A 20,947-nucleotide genomic window follows, 5' to 3' on the forward strand; every position below is an offset into this window, starting at 1 on the left:
CTTGCGCCTTCAGAGATCTATGGACAAACATGTCAATGACCCTTTGTTCTGCAGAAGTTTGTAGTGTCATACCGTTCATTGAATACTTCCTTGTCAATTACTCCACCCAATGTGTACCACTTCACCCTATTCAGGATTATATTCCATCTGCCACATTTCTGTCATTTGACCATTCTGTCTCTAGCGTCTTGTAGCCCAAGACACTCAACCTCATTGTTAACTGGGAAGGCAAAGGGACATCTGGTAAGTGGCACACTTTCAAAAGCGTGTTAACCAGGGTTCAGGGTAATCACATCCCTCTTGGAATGAAGGGCAAGGCTGGCAGAAGTAGGCAACCCTGAACGACTCGGGATATTAAGGCTCTGGTCAAGAAGAAGAAAGAGGTACACACATGACATGCACGGGCAGCTGGGATCAAGTAAATCCCTTGAAGAGTATAGGGGGTGAAGGAGTAGAGCTAAGAGGAGGACGAAAAGAGGACACAAGATTGTTTTGGCAGATAAGGCAAAGGACAACCCAAAGAGCTTCTAAAAATACGTAAAGGGCAAAAGAGTAACAAGGGAGAGAGTAGGGCTTCTTAAGGATCAACAAGGTCATCTATGTGTGGATCCACAAATTTTGCAGTGAAGTATCCCGCATTTGGGGACATCGCAGGCGTCAGCACACCTGGAGTGCAATGGGATAGCCTCATCCTGGGCGAACCAGCTGCTTGATCATGGTTTCACCCCTGCAATGAATATTTCTCATCAGTGTTTACTGTTGAGAAAAGCATGGATGTTAGGGAACTTGGGGAAATGAATAGTGATGTCTTGAGGAATGTGCATATTACGGAGAAGGAGGTGCTGGAGGTTTTAAAGCGCATCAAGGTAGATCAATCCCTGGGATATGACGTAGTGTATCTCAGGATATTGTGAGAGGCTAGGGAGAAAATTGCGGGTCCCCTAGCCGAGATATTTGAATCATTGATTGTCATGGGTGAGGTGTCTGAAGATTGGACAGTGGCAAATGTTGTGCCTTTGTTTAAAAAGGGCTGCAGGGAAAAGCCTGGGAACAGCAGGCCAGTGGGCCTCACATCTGTGGTGAGTAAATTGTTGGAAGGTATTTTGAAGACAGGATCTACAGGCGTTTAGAGACACAAGTACTGATCAGGGACAGTCTGCGTGGTTTTGTGAGTGGAAAATCATGTCTCACAAATTTGATTGAGTTTTTTGAAGTGGTAACCAAGAAGGTAAATGAGGGCAGTGCATTGATGTTGTCTACATGGAGTTTAGTAAGGCCTTTGATAAGGTACCGCGTGGTAGATTGTTGCATAAGGTTAAATCTCACGAGATCCAAGGTGAGGTATAGATACAAAAGTTGGATGCAAAAGAATAAATGGATACAAAATTGGCTTCTTGACAGAAACCAGAGGGTGGTTGTAGAGAATTGTTTTTCACATTGGAGGCCTGTGACCAGCGTGTGCCTCAGCGATCAGTGCTGGGCCCACTGTTATTTGTCATTTATATTAATGATTTGGATGAGAATATAGGAGGCATGATTAATAAATTTGCAGATGACACTAAGATTTGTGGCATAGTGGACAGTGAAGAAAGTTATCGTCAATTGCAATGGGAACTTGATCAATTAGGCCAGTGGACTGACAAATGGCAGATGGAGTTTAATTTAATTCAAATGTGAGGTGATGCATTTTGGTAGATTGAAGCAGGACAGGACGTACCCAGTGGGTGGAGAGGGGGATTGGTGGTGTTGGGATGGCGGCGCGGGCTTGTTGGGCCGAAGGGCCTGTTCCCCGGGCTGTTTTTGTTCTTTGTTCAGTTAATGGTAGGGCACTGGGGAGAGTTACAAAACAAAAAGATCCAGGGGTACATATTCAAAGCTCCTTGTAAGTGGATAGAGTGGTGAAGAAGGCATTCAGCATGCTTGGTTTCATCGGTCAGAACATTGAATACAGGAGTTGGAATGTCTTGATGAAGTTGCACAAGACATTGGTAGGGCCACACTTGGAATACTATGTGCAGTTCTGGTCACCCTATTAAAGAAATAATATTATTAAACTAGAACGAGTGCAAAAAAGATTTAGTAGGATGCTACCGAGACTTGATGGATTGAGTTATAAGGGGAGGCTGGATAGACTGGGACTTTTTTCTCTGGAACGTAGGAGGTTGTGGGATGTCCTATAGAGGTCTATAAAATAATGACGGGCACATATCAGCTAGATAATCAACATCCTTTCCCAAAGGTAGGTGAGTCTAAAACTAGAGGGCATAGTTTTAAGATGAGAAAGGAGAAATACAAAAGTGTCCAGAGGGGCACTTTTTTCACACAGAGGGTGGTGAGTGTCTGGAACAAGCTGCCAGAGGTAGTAGTAGTAGATGCAGGTACAATTTTATCTTTTAAAAAGTGTTTAGATAGTTACATGGGTGCAATAGCTATAGAGGGATATAGACCAAATGTGGGCAATTGAAATTACCTTAGGGATTTTTAAAAAAAAGGCAGCATGGACAAGTTGGGCCGAAGGGCCTGTTTTCATGCTGTAAACCTCTATGACTCTAACCACCCAACTAATTGGGGGTGGGGGCAATTGGGTGGTTAACATCGAGTCATGCCTCAACAGGCGGAGGCTGTGATGGGGGTTGCCAGCAGGGTTGGAGGAAGATGCTTGGGGGGGTTGTGTGCTGGGCATTAGGGGGTGGATTGACATTGCAGACATGACAGGCAGGACCGATAGTAGGATAGGATGGCCACTCTCCCATGCTGCCCGAACAATATCATTTAATTTCTTTCTGTATTGGTGGCCGGTCCTCCATGCCAGAGCATGGGCACTGACTGCTACTGTTGCCATCTCTAAGGCCTCATTGGTGCCACAACCCCTGGCTTGTTGCCTGCTTGGGGAAAGGAAATGTCCCTCCTCTCTTCCAAAGCATTTAGCAGATGGCCCAGCTCTCCCTCGGTGATTCTTGGAACTGTTCGTTTAGGAGCCATTTTCCTCGTGTGACTGTCTGTATGTCCATCATTAACACTTATGTGCGGCTCTGCGTCATTGACGCCGTATATTGCAGCCTGAACTCACTGGGGAAGCCAGCTTCTGAGCTCACTGCCTGGCATCAAAGGTGTGTCCTACTTCCCCCTCCCTCACATTCCAATTACCAGCCCTGCAGAATTCCCCTTTCCTGCCCCTGTCATAGCTCCACCTTCACTCTGCTTCTGCTCCCACTCAAGCCTCACCCCTTGGCTAGGCCCCAGCACAGTTATGATGCCTGGCTGTTACTCTTCATATGTAGAACTACTAAGATCAGCCCCAAATTTTGCTTTAACCTATCTGAGCATATTTAACGTTATCTGATTTTGATGTCATCAGTGTCTACAGCTTGCATATTCCCTTTGACTTGTCTGGTGCTGAGTGTGAAAGTAGATCTATAATCTAGATTAAACCTATAATCTAAACTAAGAAACTGACTTTTCTGAGATTTTGTAATGCTGTTAACTTGTGGGCATTTACCCAACTAAATAAGAGAAATGGTGGAACTAATTGGACTGTATGGTAGTCTGTACAGTCTGATTTAAGAACTATAACCTTTCTGTTTTATTTTCTTCTCCTAGCTATTTAACGTTGTTTCTGTGGCTGAACTTACCCTGATGAATACTGGAAAGGTTGGGTTCGACTTCAATGTTTTAGACTTACAGCAAGCCGCTGATCAGAAGCCTCTGCCAGGAATGCCACTCATTACTCCTTTCACGGTTAGTGAATTTTTTCAGCATGGCTGATTTTAAAAATATTTCAATAGAACTCAAGGAGCAGGCAAAATGGAAACGGTTCCTGGCAGGAGATGTCTTATTCCAGATGCTGTAACCTACCATTTCATTTGTTTGTTTGTTTTCTCTGATAAAAGATTTAAAAAGTGATTCTTATCACTGGGTGGCTGCCTCTTGAACACAAAAGCCAGTTAGGGTTAAATTATCTATTTAAGCTGTGTATAGACATATGAACTGATCATTGCTAATTCTGGGGAAGACAAAAGTAAAATAGAACATAGAACAGTACAGCACAGGCCCTTCGGCCCTCGATGTTGTGTCAAGCTATGTCCGACCCCAAGATCAAGCTATCCCACTCCCTGCCATTCTGTTGTGTCCCATGTGCCTATCCAATAACCACTTGAAATTTCCTGAAGTTCCGACTCCATTAATACAGCAAGTAGTGCATTCCACATCTCAACCACTCTCTGAGTAAAGAAAAAATACTACAGATGTTAGAAATCTGAAATACAAACAGAAAATGTAGGCAACACTCAGTAAGTCTGCTGGCACCTGTGGAGAGAGACACTGGCAGGATTTAATATTGACATTGATGTTGTTGCCCAAACCAATGGAAAAGCTACATTGTTTTCTTGGGGGATGCCTAACCAAATTAAATGCCTGTCAAAGGCTTTACCGGCCAGCATCAGGCCTTCTTCAGAATCTAAGACCTTGATGATAGGAATCCTGCCCTCCCATACATTTTGTTTGGGTATTGCAAATGTGGACTGTTTGAGCATGCTCTGTACTCTGCCTAATATGAACAGCTGGAGGAACATTTTATTCCATCAACCAATTGTTCAGATGTACAGCCTACATGCCTGGCATTGCACTGGCACTGAAGCCTGTGCTTGCAAAATGTGAATAGTGATTCTGCAATTGTGGAGCACTTGCTGAACAATCCTGAGTGTACTGATAGTGACATTAACAACCAAGATAACTCCATCGTGTAAAATGGCACACTTGCCAGAAATGCATTCATCTGCAGGAACCTAGTCTCTGCAGACAAAAGGAATATGTTCAGACCATTTCTTTCTTTACTGCCTGCTGTACCTGTGTATACAGCAGGCAGTAAGGAAGGCAAATGGTATGTTGGCCTTCACAGCGAGAGGATTTGAATATAGGGATAAGGATGTTTTGCTGCAATTGTATAGGACATCGGTAAGGCCATACCTGATTTGATTTGATTTAATTTATTATTGTCACATGTATTAAAGTATTGTGGAAAAATATTGTTTCTTGCATGCTATACAGACAAAGCATACCATTCAAAGAAAAGGAAAGGAGAGAGTGCAGAATGTTGTGTTGCAATCGTAGCTAGGGTGTAGAGAAAGATCAAATTAGTGCAAGGTAGGTCCAGTCAGAAATCTGATGGCAGCAGGGAAGAAGTTGTTATTGAGTTGGTTGTTACATGACCTCAGATTTTTGTATCTTTTTCCTGATGGAATAAGGTAAAAGAGGGTATGTCTGGCGTGCAGTTCTTAATTATGCTGGCTTTTTCTGAAGCAGTGGGAAGTGTAGACAGAGTCAATGGGTGTGAGGCTGGTTTGCGTGATGGTCTGGGCTTCATTCACGGATGTTTGTAGTTTCTTGTGGTTTTGGACACAGCTGTGATACAACCAGAAAGAATGCTTTCTGTGGTGCATCTGTAAAAGTTGGTGCGAGTTGTAGCTGATGTGCCAAATGTCTTCAGTCTTCTGAGAAAGTAGAGCTATTGGTGGACTTTCTTAATTATAGTGTTGGCATGGGGGGAACCAGAAAAGGTTGTTGGTGATCTGGACACCTAAAAATTTGAAGTTCTCAACCATTTTGCTTCATAAGAACATAAGAAATAGGAGCAGGAGTAGGCCATCTGGCCCTTCGAGCCTGCCCCGCCATTCAGTAAGATCATGGCTGATCTGTCGTGGCTCAGTTCCACATTCCCGCCCTCTCCCCATAACCCTTAATCCCCTCTCTTATCAAAAACCCATCAACCCGCGTCTTAAAAATATTTAGCGAGGTAGCCTCCACCACTTCAACGGGCAGAGAATTCCAGAGATTCACCACCCTTTGAGTGAAGAAGTTCTTCCTCAACTCCGTTCTAAACCGCACCCCCTTTATCTTGAGGCTGTGCCCCCTAGTCCTACTGTCCTTTCTGAGCGGGAAGAGTCTCTCCACCTCTATCCTATCGATCCCATTCATCATCTTATACGTCTCAATGAGATCTCCCCTCATTCTTCTAAACTCTGACGAGTACAAGCCTAGTTTATTCAGCCTCTCCTCATAGCTCAACCTCCTCAACTCCGGCATAAGCCTAGTAAACCTCCTCTGCACTCCCTCCAAGGCCAAAATATCCTTGCGTAAGCACGGCGCCCAAAACTGCACACAGTACTCCAGCTGCGGCCTCACCAATGCCCTATATAGCCACAGCAAGACCTCCCTACTTTTATATTCAATCCCCCTCGCTATGAAGGCCAGCATCCCATTCGCCTTCCTGACCACCTGCTGCACCAGCAAGCTGGGTTTTTGCAACTCATGCACAAGGACCCCGAGGTCCCTCTGCACCGTCGCCTGCTGCAGTTTTTCTCCACGTAAGTAATAATCCTTCCTACCATTATTCCTACCAAAGTGGACCACCTCACACTTGCCAACATTAAATTCCGTTTGCCAGTTCCTGGCCCATTCGCCCTGCCTGTCTAGATCCTTCTGCAGACTCTCCACACCCTCCGCGCAATTTGCCGTTCCACCAATCTTGGTGTCATCAGCAAATTTCGACACCATACACTCGGTTCCCTCCTCCAGATCATCTATATAAATGGTAAATAGCTGAGGCCCTAGCACCGACCCCTGAGGCACTCCACTAGTCACCAACCGCCAATCTGAATAGCACCCATTGACCCCGACTCTCTGCCTCCTATTTGACAATCAGTCCTCTATCCACACTAACACCCTACCCCCAACTCCATGTCCCCTGACTTTCTGCAATAACCTCTTGTGAGGCACCTTGTCAAACGCCTTCTGAAAATCAAGAAAGACCACATCCACCGGCTCTCCTCTATCCACCGCCCTAGACACATCCTCACAGAACTCCAGTAAATTCGTCAGACACGACTTCCCCTTAACGAAACCGTGCTGCGTCTGCTCTATCAAGCAATTCCCCTCAAGATGCCTCGCTATTTCCTCCTTGATGACGGATTCTAACATTTTACCTACAACAGACGTTAAACTAACTGGCCTATAATTCCCCGCCTTTTGCCTGGCACCCTTCTTAAACAACGGCGTAACATTAGCCGCTTTCCAATCTTCCGGCACTTCCCCGGGATCCATTGCTGTAGACATCCCCATTGATGTAGACGGGCATATTCTCCACTACACTTTCCGAAGTTGATCACTATCTTCGTTTTGTTGACATTAAGGGAGAAATTATTGTCGTTGCACCAATTCACCAGATTCTTTATCTCATTCCTGTACTCAGCCTCATCGTCGTTTGAGGTCCGATTCACTCTAGTGGTGTCATCAGCAAAAGTGAAAATCGAGTTGAAGGGGAATTTGGCCACAGTTATGTAAGAAGTATAGTACTGGTCTGAGAACACAGCCTTGTGAGGCACCTGTGTTGAGGATGCTAGTGGAGGAGATATTGTTGCCTGGAATATTGTGTGCAGTTTTGGTGTCCTTACCTGAGGAAGGATATACTTGCTATGGAGGAAGTGTAGCGAAGATTTTTCAAACTGTTCCTGGGATGGCAGATCTGTTGTATGAGGAGAGACTAAGTCGGTTGGACAATATGCACTGGCGTTTAGAAAAGTGAGAGGGGATCTCATTGAAGCTTATAAAATTCTAACAGTGTTAGACACAGTAGATCAAAAAGTATGTTCCCAGTGGTGGAGGAGTCCAGATCAGGGGTCATAGTTTGAGGATAAGGGGTAAACCTTTTAAAACTGAGATGAGGAGAAATTTCTTCACCCAGAGGGTGGTGAATGTGTGGAATTCACAACCATAGAATGTAGATGAGGCCAAAATGTTGTCCGATTTCAAGAAAGAGCCACATATAGCTCTTAGGTTAAAGGAACCAAGGGATCGGGGAGGAAGGAGGGTTCAGGATATTGAATTTGATGAAAATGAATGGCAGAGCAATGTCGAAGGACTGAATGGCCTACTCCTGCTTCTAGTTTCTATGCTTCTATGTTTCTCTGTGGCAATGTCTCAGCCAATCAGAGTCACTGTGCCAAGCAATCAGTATCTGCTTTTCTTCTGTAATGTAAAGTGTAGTTATTATTCAAAATCTGGCATTCTTGTGTTTAGCCTGATGACTACAAGACAAAGGCTTCAGAAGACTGGCCAAGATTTTCTAATCCCACAGCAGAGGGTCGGTGAGGACAATATGGCAGAAGCTGAAAAATCAGTTTCCTGCTTGTGTAAAATGACAGTGGGATTGTGTGCTGCTGCCTTTCATGGCGGGTCGCCATTCCCACCGGAGGCCAGAATGAAACCATTCTACATCCGTTAATGGGATTCAGATGCAGGGTTCCTTGGGAAGGAGCGATAGGATGGGACAGAGAGCGATAGGAGAAGGTGGTAGGATGACTTTGGGAAGGTAAAAAGTCACACCAGGAGGATCATTCGCTGTGAAGAGACAGGGTGTGGGTAATAGTGGTTGGGGGAGTTTGGAAACTGTTGGACTTTACCATAGTGGCTTGCAATCATCTAAAGCCTCGAGATAGAGATTTTGAAATGTTGTATGGGTGTTGGGTCATGGGGATTGGACAGTGGGGCAGGTCAGCCCAACTGGACAATGCAAGGGGAACCCCAGCATGTAGCACCAATAATGTTAAGACATTTCAACAGAGTGTGTGAAGGACAAAGGCTCAGCGTGCATGGGAGGCTTCTTGAACATGACTCACAAGGGCCCTGACAAAGATCCCTAGGCATCGATCCAGCCTGGGGTGGGGATGGCACATCGGCTTGACAATTATAAATCACAATGAAACAATATCAGAGCTCAATAAAGTGGGAGTGTAGTCCATGTACAAAAGTTTAAGAACATTCACAATTATGCACATGAAAACATGTGTGAAATCACAACTTCCTAATTATTCCCTAACACTTCTTCTAGGTGCTTCCCCAACATCCACAGCAGGGGTGGAGAAAGTCTACTGATGATTTGCTCTGTTGCCCTGGATAATTGTGGCAGTCACTTTCTGATCTCACTCATAGCTACAGCAATGGAGTGCAGGTCTGTGCACATCTGTAACAGAAACTTGGTGTTCTGTTGCACGAGGTCCTCGTAGCATTCACCATCCTGTCCATGTAGACTTCCATATGCGCAAAGGTCAGAACCCATCATCATAAACAGACAGATGACTGCTCTGCTTCATGACTGCCTCTTTTGAAGGCCTCTGACATGTCCCCCTGATGTTCCCCACCTCTTGCAGCATTTTGCACAGGCCAAGCCCAGAGACTTGTCATCCAACCTGGATGTCAGAGTTGTCTCTTCCCCAGAAGTCCTCTGAATGATGGTGAGCTTAGCTGATCTTCCTGCTGATGCGTGTCTGTGTGGTCTTCTCTTTCTTTTCTGTCATACTGGAACTTTTCTTGTGCAATGAAAGAAGATGCAGTTAAGAGAAATAAGGTATCAGCTATGTTTCTCATGCTTCCAGTCTTACAGTTAACCTGATGGATTGTGGCCATGTGATTAATCAACTGCAGGTTGTCCACAAAGGTTCTGGGACAGCACCCTCCAAAGTGGTGAGCTCACGCAGACAGAAGGATAAGACTCAGAGAGGCACATCATTAATAATACTTGCTCATATCCTTAATGCCTAACCTCCCTCCCTCCATTCCCTCCTGTCCCCTTTCCACACACCTGAGCTCTCTGTGTGGAAGGATCAGCAGCCAGCAGTGGCCTCTCCACCTGCAGATTTGATATACTCCAGTGGGGTTATGCTGCATCTCTTTATCAAATTAAGGAGGTCTTTTATGCATGAGCAGCATAGATAGCGCTCTTGCCATTGAGATTTGTGTTGTCTTTACCATTCAGTGAGGTGAGTGTGAACAGTTGAGGGTTCACTAATCTTGGCAGTACGGATGAGGTCATTCACCTTTTTTCCGGCACTGCAAGGCAGCCTTCCTTTGGAGGCCATGGGCACTGACCATTCCAGTGACTTCCTCCCATTCCAGGTTGGTATGATGGCTCAGCTTCTTCCTTCCATTTTTGCAGTGTAGGACTCACTTTCTGGCCTCCTCTGGACTGAGCAGCACATTGAGAGAAGCATCCCTGAATCAGGAACTACAGCTCCCTGGGATTACTGGGCCATGACCTCCTTCCTTCAAGATGTGATGTCAAGGTGCCCTATGTGATCGTGCAATTCAGCCCACCTTGCTGCACAATATGTTGAGAAACTCCCTATTGTAAAATTAATAAGCTCAGCATCACACAATTCAACACAAATTCTCACCGGGCTGCACATCGTCAACACTCCTAGTTCCCAACCCTGTCACAGGACTGGAACCTGGAATCATAGAATGGTGACAGTGTAGAAGGAGGCCATTTGGCTGATTGAGTCTGCACTGACTCTCTGACAGAATATCTTACCAGGCCTTCTCCCCACTCCCTATCCTGTAACCCTGCCCATTTGCCATGGCTAACCCCTCTAACCTACACATCTTGGGACTCTAAGGAGCAATTTGACATGGTCAATCCACCTAACCTTTACATCTTTAGGCTGTGGGAGGCAACCGGAGCACTCCGAGAAAATCGGAGCATTCAGAGGAAAGCCACACAGATACGGGGAGAACATGCAAACTTCACGCAAACAGTCACCCAAGGCTGGAATTGAAATTGGGTCCCTGGCACTGCAAGGCAGCAGTGCTAGCCACTCTGCCTCCTGCTGCCCGGCCCACATCCCTTTTTGGATTCTATGCAACCAAGTGATAATTTTTAACATGCTCTTGGTATTTAAATATTCATTATAGTCACCTAATGTTCCTGGCTGCTTGATTTTGCTGATTCCATAATAATGCAGTGCCATTTATTTTTCACAAAGTGATTTATTTCTCTATAATATTCTGTTATTTTTAGGGTTATATCGAAGCAAACTCTGAGCAACAGTTGAAGGTTTCCTATCTACATGGAGTACCTGAGGTCTTTCACAAGAGCTTTGAGATTCAGGTATCTCACTTTGAACCTGAAAGCATTAGCCTGAAGGGAGAGGGAATCTTCCCCAGAATCTACCTGGATCTACCCAGAAATATAAAAGGTATGGCAGTAATGTTCAGCTAATTCTTTGAATTAAAAGTGAAAACAGTGCTGGTATAAACTAAATAACTGCACAGCCTAGCAATACATAAGGTATTTCTGTGGGAACAGGAATAGGCAATTTAGCCCCTTGAGCCTGTTAGATCATTCTGTAAGATTATTGTTAATCTTTATTTATTCATTCATTGTCACTGGTTAGGCCGACATTTATTGCCCATCCTTAATTGCCCTCCCACAGTGCTGTTAGAGAAGGATTTCTGGGATTTTGACCCAGCGACAGTGAAGGAATAGTGATACATTTCCAAGACAGGATGATGTGTGACTTGCAGGGAAACGTCCAGATAGTGCTGTCCTCACATTCTTACTTCCCTTGTCCTTAAGATGTTAATGGTTGGGGGTTTGGGCCTTGATGAGTTCCTGCAATGTATCTTATGAATGGCACACACTGCTGCCACTGTACACTGGTGATGGAGGGGAGTGCTTGTGGATGGCGTGCCAATCAAATAAGCTGTTTTCCTGGATGATGTCAAGTATCCTGAGTGTTGTTGGAGCTGTACTCATCCAGGCAAGTAGTAATATCCATCACACTCCTGATCCTTTCCTTCTTGATGGTGGACAGGCTTTGGGATGTCAGGAAGTGAGTTACTCACTGCAGGATTCCTAGCCTTTGACCTGCTTTGGTAGCAACAATATGTATTTGGTAGTCCGGTTCAGTTTCTGATTATAGGTAACACTTAAGATGTTGAATCTGCGACCTAACTCCACATAGTCACTTTGCCCCACAGCCCTTCATACTTGTGTTTCATTTAAACCTATTATTCCCAGTGTAAAAATTAACATCCAATCTAGCGTTAATTGCCATTTTCAAAAGAGAGTTCCAAATCACTTCCACCTTGGCTGAAATTCTTCGACCTCGTCCATGGCTGTGTTTTTTCCAGTCTTGCTGCAGTGTTTGAAGATTTGGCTGGGTGCCAAATTCTTGTTCTCGCTGGCAGTGGTATGAAATCGGACAATTCTGGCCCCTGTTTCTAAGAGTGCAATCTTATGTTGTCCGCCTGTCATTTGGCTCACACCTACTGAATGGCAAATGCAACACAATCCTCAATGGTAAGAGCACCATCTATGCTGCCCATGCATAAAAAACCTCATTAATTTGATATAGAGATGACACATAACCCCACTGGAGTACATCAAAACTGCAGGTGGAGAGGCCACCTGCAGGCATGAGAGATGAAAAATTGGATTCATGCCAGTTTTCTCGTCTCACCCAGTCTTATCGGCCCTGTTTTCCCAGAAAGAGTGCAAAGCCAATTTAAATATCAATGACATGTCATTAGTGAGTCCTGGATGCTTTTGTCATGCTTACTTACACTTATCCCCTTACTCCCTTTAACCTTCTGACTTCCAGAAAATGCAAACATTGTTTGTGTAATAAATCCTTACAACATTTTGACAGCCTTCTGGTAAATCTATGCTGCACTCTGTCTAAAGCCAGTACTCCCTCCAAAAGTGTGGAACTGTAAATAGTCCCCCACGTATGGTTCAACCAGGGTTTGGTATAGTCGCAGCAAAACTGCAAGATATTTGTTGTCTTGTATTTCTCACCTTTCGCTATTTTGAAAGTAAATGTTCTGTGCTTTTGAGGTCCAACTGACCTAAATATTTGCAGACGCTGAAATCCATTTGTCACAGTTTTGCTCATTTATTTAATCTACTGACGTGTTTGTAAGCTGATGCTTCTACTACATTAGTACAATGCTGCCTATTTTTATGTCATCAGCAAATTTACGTGTGTGGCTCTCTGTTCCATCATCTAAGTCATTAATAAGTAGTGATTGGTAGGGAGGTGGTGAGGGGGAGGAATAGAACTGTATTTTCAGCTTGATTGGAATTTGATTACCAACAGGAAATGACAAGTATGAGGCACTGCTGAAGGAGGCAAAGGAAACTCTAGATAGAGAGACATCTGAAAGTGGCCTGCTCAGCCGCCCTGAGACTATAGCAGGAGAATTGGGTGCAGCCAACAGCCTCTCTTCTGTAAGTTGTTTTCTACTTAATTACATAATTGTAGAATGAGTTTTTTTTAAATGCATAATACAGTTTTTTGGGATAGAATGCACTTGGGTAAAATCAACATTATTTTGTTCAGTTACCTTGCATTTTTCCCCTTCATTTCCTCTCTACTTTTGTTGGGTTGCTGCTGCTTGGCCTCAGTCATCTTTATCTAAATGATTATGCTTCTTTGAGTCCAATAAATTTTTATTTTATTTGTTCTTAGGATATGAATGTTACTGGCAAGGGCAACATTTATTGCTGTGAAAGCAAAATACTGTGGATGCTTGAAATCTGAAATAAAAACAGGAAATGCTGCAAAATCTCAGTGGGTCTGGCAGCATCCATGGAGAGAGAAACACTTATCATTCTGAATCAGTATAATTCTTCTTCAGTGTTAAAATCTTTAGTTGCTCACCTGGCTTGGTGATAATGGTAGAGTGATGGATATATCAGGTCATGAGGTTGCAAATTGTTGTTGAACATAATTCTGCTGCTGATAACTCACAGCACTTCATGGATGCTGAGTTTTGAGCTGCTAGACCTGTTCTGAATATATTCCATTTAGCATGGTGGTAGTGCCAAACAACATGATGGATGGTGTCCTCAGTGTGAAGACATCACACTGTCTCCACAGGACTCTGAAGTGGTCAATCATATCAGTGCTGTCATCGTTAGTCTCTTGTTAACTATCCCAGACATGCCTGGCAGATATGTCCTTCAGGCTACCTGCATGTGGAGGCTGCCATTTCATTTTAGCCTAAGCCTCTCTTTACCTCTTTTCTAGAATTGACTTTTCCAGCAGGATCACTGGACAATGATCAAGAGATATTTTCCAGATAACTCTCGCCCTCGGGCCCAAGACTGCTGAGGACTCACTGCAGCTGAAATCAGCAGGTTTCAAGGCCAATCCTGGTGCTTCCTGGTCTGTTTGGTTTAGTTAGTTACTCCCTCTATCAACTGGGAGAATTGATTAAGCTGCAGTACGCTATACACAAAGTGGCCATAAGTTGGTGTTCTAATGGTTCCGTAAATACTGGACACCTAATCTTATCAGTTTTGATGTGGAGATGCCAGTGTTGGACTTAGGTGGGTACAGTAACAAGTTTTGCAACACCAGATTAAAGTCCAACAGGTTTAGTTGTTATCACAAGCTTTCAGAGCGCTGCTCCTTCATTAGGTGAGTGAAACTGATGAAGGAGCAGCGCTCCGAAAGCTTATGATACCAAATAAACCTGCTAGACTTTAATCTGGTGATGTGAGACTTCTTACTTGTCAGTTTCATTAGGGAAAATGTGAAGCAGAATCTAGACATTTATCTAAAGGAAGGGGTGATTACCTGCTATTCACTGCAGAGGTGCATCTTAAGATAGCCAAGATATACTGCAATTTGACATGATATGATTGATTCTGAATATCCTCAGGGCAACTCTCAATTGACAATAAATACTGGCTTGTCAGTGCCACTGATTCCAAAGAAGACATTAAAAATAGAAACTGCATTTCATGAGCTTTCTCTGGATATTAGACAAAGGAACTATAACTGATCTTTGTGCAAATTGTACCATAATTATCTGAATGGCCTTGCTCATGCATCAAAAGTCATTACGACAGCATTTTTCATAGCTAGTTTAATCTGCCTTACAGGTAGGGTATGTTACAGCGTCAGTCCTATCAAAGTTTACTTCATGTGGGGACACATGACATAGGGAGGCTAAGGGAAGGGGATATTAAGCAGAGTTTCATGGAGTTGGGATGGAAACTAAAGGCCAAGTCAAACAGAGTGGTTATCTCTGGACTCTTGCCTGTGCCACGGGATAGTTTAGAGAGGAATAGGGAGAGGGAAAGTTTGAACTTGTGGCTGAGGGGATGGTGCAGGAGGGAGGGGTTTAACTACTTGAGCAATTGGGGCTCATTCTGGGGAAGGTGGGATCTCTATAAGAGTGATGGTATACATCTGAACCAGAGGGGAACAAATATCCTGGGGGGTAAATTTGTGAAGGCTATGCGGAGTGGTTTAAACTGATTCAGAGGGGGGGTGGGATCCTGGGTAGAGGGGGTGAAAGTGAGGGGGGCATAGAAGGGGACGGCATTGCACGGCATTGTGGGGGTGGGGCGGAGCGAGGTTTGAAATGTATATACTTTAACGCGAGGAGTATTCGCAATAAAGTGGATGAACTTGCAGCGTGGACCAGTACCTGGGACTTTGATGTTGTGGCCATTTCAGAGACGTGGATAGAGCAGGGTCAGGAATGGATGTTGCAGGTGCCGGGGTACAAGTGCTTTAGTCGGAGTAGAGAAGGAGGTAGAAGGGGGGGTGGAGTAGCATTATTGGTCAAGGACTATATCACAGTGTCAGAGAGAAAGTTTAATGAGGACTTGTCTGTTGAGGTAGTATGGGCAGAAATTAGAAATAGGAGAGGAGAGGTCACCCTGTTGGGAGTCTTTTATAGACCTCCGAAAAGTTCTAGAGAGGTTGAGGAAAGGATTGCAGAGACGATCCTGGTTAGGAGTGAAAGTAATAGGGTAATTGTTATGGGGGATTTTAACTTTACTAACATTGATTGGAATTGCTATAGCTCTAGCTCGTTAGAGGGGTCAGTTTTTGTTCAAAGTGTGCAGGAAGGTTTTTTGACTCAATATGTAGATAGGCCAACTAGAGGTGAGGCTATATTGGACTTGGTGCTGGGAAATGAGCCAGACCAGGTGCTAGACTTGGAAGTTGGTGTGCTTTTTGGTGATAGTGACCACAATTCGGTTACGTTCACCTTAGTGATGGAAAGGGATAGGCATGAACCTCGGGTCAGTAGTTTCAGCTGGGGGAAGGGTAATTATGAGGCCATTAGGAGAGAATTAGGAAGCATTGGTTGGACTAGGAGATTACAGGGACTAGGAACGTCTGAAATGTGGGGTTTTTTCAAGGAGCAGCTACTGCGGGTCTGTGATAGGTATGTCCCTGTCAGGCAAGGAGGAATTGGTAGGGCTAGGGAACCGTGGTGCACAAAAAAAGTTGATTTGTTGGTTAGGAAGAAGAAGGAGGCTTATGTTCGGATGAGGCTTGAGGGCTCGGGTAGTGCAGTAGAAAGCTTTAGATTGGCTAGGAGGGAGTTGAAGAGGGAGTTAAGAAGGGCTAGAAGAGGGCATGAGATGACTTTGGCTGATAGGATTAAGGAGAATCCTAAGGCGTTCTATAGGTATGTCAAGAACAGAAGGTTGGTTAGGGCAAGATTAGGGCCAGTTACAGACAGTAGGGGGAAGTTGTGTGTGGAACCGGAAGAGATTGGAGAGGCATTGAACCATTATTTCTCTTCGGTGTTCACGCAGGACGATATGAATGTAGCTGAGGAGGTCACTGGGGTGAAGGGGTGTAAAATAGAAAGTATTGTAGTTGATACAGAGGATGTGTTGGATATTCTAGATGGGTTGGAAATAGATAAGTCCCCTGGTCCAGACGGGATTTACCCTAGGATTCTATGGGAGGCAAGAGAGGTGATTGCAGAGCCACTGGCTCTGATCTTCAGGTCGTCGTTGGTCTCTGGTATAGTACCGGAAGATTGGAGGACAGCGAAGGTTGTCCCATTGTTTAAGAAGGGGAACAGAGACTTCCCTGGGAATTATAGACCAGTGAGTCTTACTTCTGTAGTGGGCAAGGTTTTAGAAAGAATTATTAGGGATAGGATTTATAGTTATTTGGAGAGTAATGAATTGATTAGTGATAGTCAGCATGGTTTTGTAGCGGGAAGGTCGTGCCTTACTAACCTTATTGAGTTCTTTGAGAAGGTGACCAAAGAGGTGGATAGGGGTAAGGCAGTAGATGTGGTATATATGGATTTTAGTAAGGCGTTTGATAAGGTTCACCATGGTATGCTTCTGCAGAAAACGCAGATGTATGGGATTGGTGGTAATTTAGGTACTTGGATCAGGAATTGGTTAGCAGATAGGAGACAGAGGGTGGTGGTTGATGGTAATTATTCATCATGGAGTTCGGTTACGAGTGGTGTGCCTCAGGGATCTGTTTTGGGGCCACTGCTGTTTGTAATCTTTATTAATGATCTGGATGAGGGTATAGTTGGGTGGATTAGTAAGTTTGCTGATGACACCAAAGTCGGAGGTGTGGTAGATTGTGAGGAAGGGTGTCGAAGTTTGCAGGGTGACTTGGACAGGTTGCAGAGCTGGGCTGCGAGGTGGCGGATGGAGTTTAATGCGGAGAAGTGAGGTAATCCATTTCGGTAGGAATAACAGATGTGTTGAGTATAGGGCTAACGGGAGGACTTTGAATAGAGTGGAGGAGCAGAGGGATCTAGGTGTATGTGTACATAGATCCCTGAAAGTTGGGAATCAAGTAGATAAGGTTGTTAAGAAGGCGTACGGTGTCTTGGCGTTTATTGGTAGGGGGATTGAATTTAGGAGTCGCAGCGTCATGTTGCAACTGTACACAACTCTGGTGCGGCCGCACTTGGAGTACTGTGTGCAGTTCTGGTCCCCACATTACAGGAAGGATGTGGAGGCTTTGGAGAGGGTGCAGAGGAGGTTTACCAGGATGTTGCCTGGTATGCAGGGGAGGTCCTATGAGGAGAGACTGAGGGATTTGGGGTTGTTTTCACTGGAAAGAAGGCGGCTAAGAGGGGATCTTATAGAAACATATAAGATGATTAGAGGTTTAGATAGGGTGGATGGTGATAGCCTGTTTCCTCGGATGGAGAAATCTAGCACGAGGGGGCATGGCTTTAAATTAAGGGGGGGTAGTTATAGGACGGATGTCAGGGGCAGGTTCTTTACCCAGAGGGTGGTGAGGGACTGGAATGCCCTGCCTGCTGCAGTTGTAAATGCGCCTAGTTTGGGGGCGTTTAAGAGATTGGTGGATAGGTTTATGGACGAAAAGGGATTGGTTTAGATTAGTGGGTCAATGTTTTTTTTTAAAAATAAGACTGGTCGGCGCAACATTGTGGGCCGAAGGGCCTGTTCCGCGCTGTAATGTTCTATGTTCTATGTTCTACTTATTCTGGCAGTATGAATATGAATATGTTTTTCCCCACTGTATCGCCATAGGATATGTAACTTCAATGTTCTAATTTTGAAGTGTCTTTCAAGTGGGAGGAAGAATTGAGGGAGGAGAGTAAATGCCATAGGATTTATGTGGAAGCTACCTAACCTTATGTGCTCTGTGCAAAACTTGCCATTTGACAAGGGCAGCTTGACGATGCAACTGTAGCTATGTCCTAATGGACACCAGCACTATCCACTGCCATTTTTGCTGGTGCTGGACATTTGCTCGGCATCAGTTCAAAACATGTAGGGAACCGCCTGCTGGTGAAGTTGTTGATGCCATGTGTTACCTGGTATCCAATGCGGTGAATATAGAAAAACATTGTTGTGGCTTGAGGTTAAGTTGAAGTTAAAGTTTATTCATTAGTCACAAGCAGACTTACTTGTGCAGTAAAGTTACTGTGAAAATTCCTTAGTTGCCACTCTGCGGCACCTGTTTGTGTAGACTGATAGAGAATTAAGCACGGCCAAGGCACTTAACCAGCATGTCTTTCGGACTGTGGGAGGAAACTGGAGCACCCGGACGAAACCCACACAGACATGGGGAGAACGTGCAGACTCCGCAGAGACAGTGATCCAAGCCAGGAATCGAACCCAGGTCCCTGATGCTGTAAGCAGAGCACTAACCATTGTGCCACCATACCACCCTTAAAACAGTTTCTGCCATAAGCTTGTTGCGTCCAAGGACTCATGATATATAATTTAATATATAATAAGAAAACAATGGCAGAACTCAGGACTTTGCCAAGGTGACTCAGAGTTCTTTTGTGACCATGTTCTTCATGTGCTGTGCCAACCAAGCTGAACATATGTTTCTAGAAACTCCCCCTGTATCCTAGTGTCCAAAATGTTGGCTAAAGTGCATTTAATATTGTTTTAATATCCCAATTATAAAATGAAACTATAGTAAGACAGAACTTTGTGCTGTCTCGAGTTAGATGAGTAAATAAGGTACCATTTACTCACACAAAAGCAAACTATTGTAGATGCTGGAGATCTGAAATTAAAACAGAAAATGTTGGATGAATTCAGCAGGTCTGACAGCATCTATCCAACATTTTCTGTTCATATTTACTCACAGCAGTTTCTCTCCTGAATACTGTAGAACTGCTCTTCATTGGAGCGTGGTCCTCCTGTACTATTTCATTAAATCCATCAGTACAGCATTCCCTCAATGTGGGCTGGCACTATATTACATACTCAAATGTCTGGAGTAGGACTTGAATCTTCTGATAATGAGGTGAGATTGCTACCCAGGGAGCTTCAGTCAATATATAGCAGAGCTGATAGCGGTCATATCCAATGTTCAAAACACAGCCTATTTTCCAGCCAGAGCCACCACGTAGTGATCAATAGAGTGGATCTGGCTGGTTCTTCATAAACCTGGCAAGTTTAGTGATGATGTGGTGTTGTGAGACTTCTTTCTGTTTCACTAAACTTAGTAAGAAATCTCACAACACCATCTTAAAGTCCAACAAGTTTACTTGTAGCAAACACCCCAAACTTTTGGAACACAAGCCATTCATGGTTTTCCACAGCTGAGAGCAGAAATTGAGTGCCACACTTGGAATTGCAACAATATCATACTGGTTAGGTCTACATCTTTTCAAGTTTATTATGTTGATAAAACTCACAATGCTTTGGATGTTACATGGTGGGAAGCACACCCTCCATAGTCACCACCATTAGATGTTGAGGTCCCAGTTCATTTTGGGAGACATGAAGATTTGTGGAACTTCATGGAATAGGAAGGAATGAAGACATAGATACATTAACTGATTTTTCTCCGTACTGAATCAGGATATTCAACACCTTCAGCACATCTGCAAGCGATTCAAGAAAAATCCAGACCACTCTTGAATGATGCCAAAAGTCATTCTCTTCCCATTGTGAGTGAGATATTCTGATCAATCAGTGGGATTGATACCTAACTGGGGATGTGACTGCTGCAAAACATCCTTGAATAACTGAAAGAGCTAATGACAGTGTTTGTCATGTAGCACGGTGATGTTGATCTGCAGTATTGTAACAGGTTGATGTTTATTGGGAGGGATGAAATTTTCTGTAAAAGCAGAAAACAATGTGAATTTGTTGCTTTGGAATCCCTGCACTCCTTCGCTCCACACTAATTGCTGTTAGAATGCTCTGATTGAAATACACTGTGCTACATGTAAGGAATTACAAATTCCTTTATTTTGACAGTTCTGTGTACTTATTGATGGATTTCCTGTCTTTCTGACCTTCACAGTATGACTCCCTGCTACAGATGGAGGCTGATCGCTTACTCATTAAGGAGTACAGTCTGGCACAAAGATTGATACTATTTTCTCACAGTGATACGACTGGAACCAGTCAACATGCACACACACATTTCTCTAGGTAAGATTACTGTAATTCGTATATATGGTGTTATTACTTCGTGAAACAATGCCACACTCACCATCAATTTTCCCTCAGCAGCATCCTTCACTTCATCAAAATTGCTATTGTTGTAATATTGTTGTTAGGGGAGATGATGGCCTAGGTGGTATTAGACTATTAATCCAGAAATTCAGCTAATGTTCTAGGGACCTGGATTCGAATCTCGCCATGGTAGATGGTGGAATTTGAATTCAATAAAAATAATGTGGAAAATTTGAAACCATTGTTGATTGTCAGGAAAAACCATCTGGTTCACTAATGTCCATTGGGAAGGAAATCTTACCTGGTCTGGCTTACATGTGACTTCAGAACCACAGCAACGTTGTTGACTTTCAACTGCCCTTGGGCAACTAGAAATGGGCAATAAATGCTGGCGAGACAGCAATGCACATGTCACATGAA

The 20,947-nt window shown here is 44.1% G+C and overlaps 1 protein-coding gene and 1 pseudogene across 1 annotated transcript in view; one reads left to right on the forward strand and one right to left on the reverse strand.

Moving 5' to 3' along the window:
* hydin (HYDIN axonemal central pair apparatus protein) overlaps positions 1-20,947 on the forward strand; it is a 1,114,396-nt gene that overhangs the window by 614,609 nt on the left and 478,840 nt on the right. The window contains exons 28-31 of the mRNA XM_080187991.1: positions 3,601-3,738; positions 10,850-11,027; positions 12,933-13,063; positions 20,373-20,503. Coding sequence (XP_080044117.1) covers positions 3,601-3,738; positions 10,850-11,027; positions 12,933-13,063; positions 20,373-20,503 — 578 coding nt within the window. The remainder of the gene's footprint in view (positions 1-3,600; positions 3,739-10,849; positions 11,028-12,932; positions 13,064-20,372; positions 20,504-20,947) is intronic.
* LOC145342773 (U1 spliceosomal RNA) lies at positions 607-742 on the reverse strand (annotated as a pseudogene).

This window comes from Carcharhinus amblyrhynchos, chromosome 4, assembly GCF_965287045.1.
Source record: "Carcharhinus amblyrhynchos chromosome 4, sCarAmb.v2.hapA, whole genome shotgun sequence".
In the NCBI taxonomy this organism is placed as follows: Eukaryota; Metazoa; Chordata; class Chondrichthyes; order Carcharhiniformes; family Carcharhinidae; genus Carcharhinus; species Carcharhinus amblyrhynchos.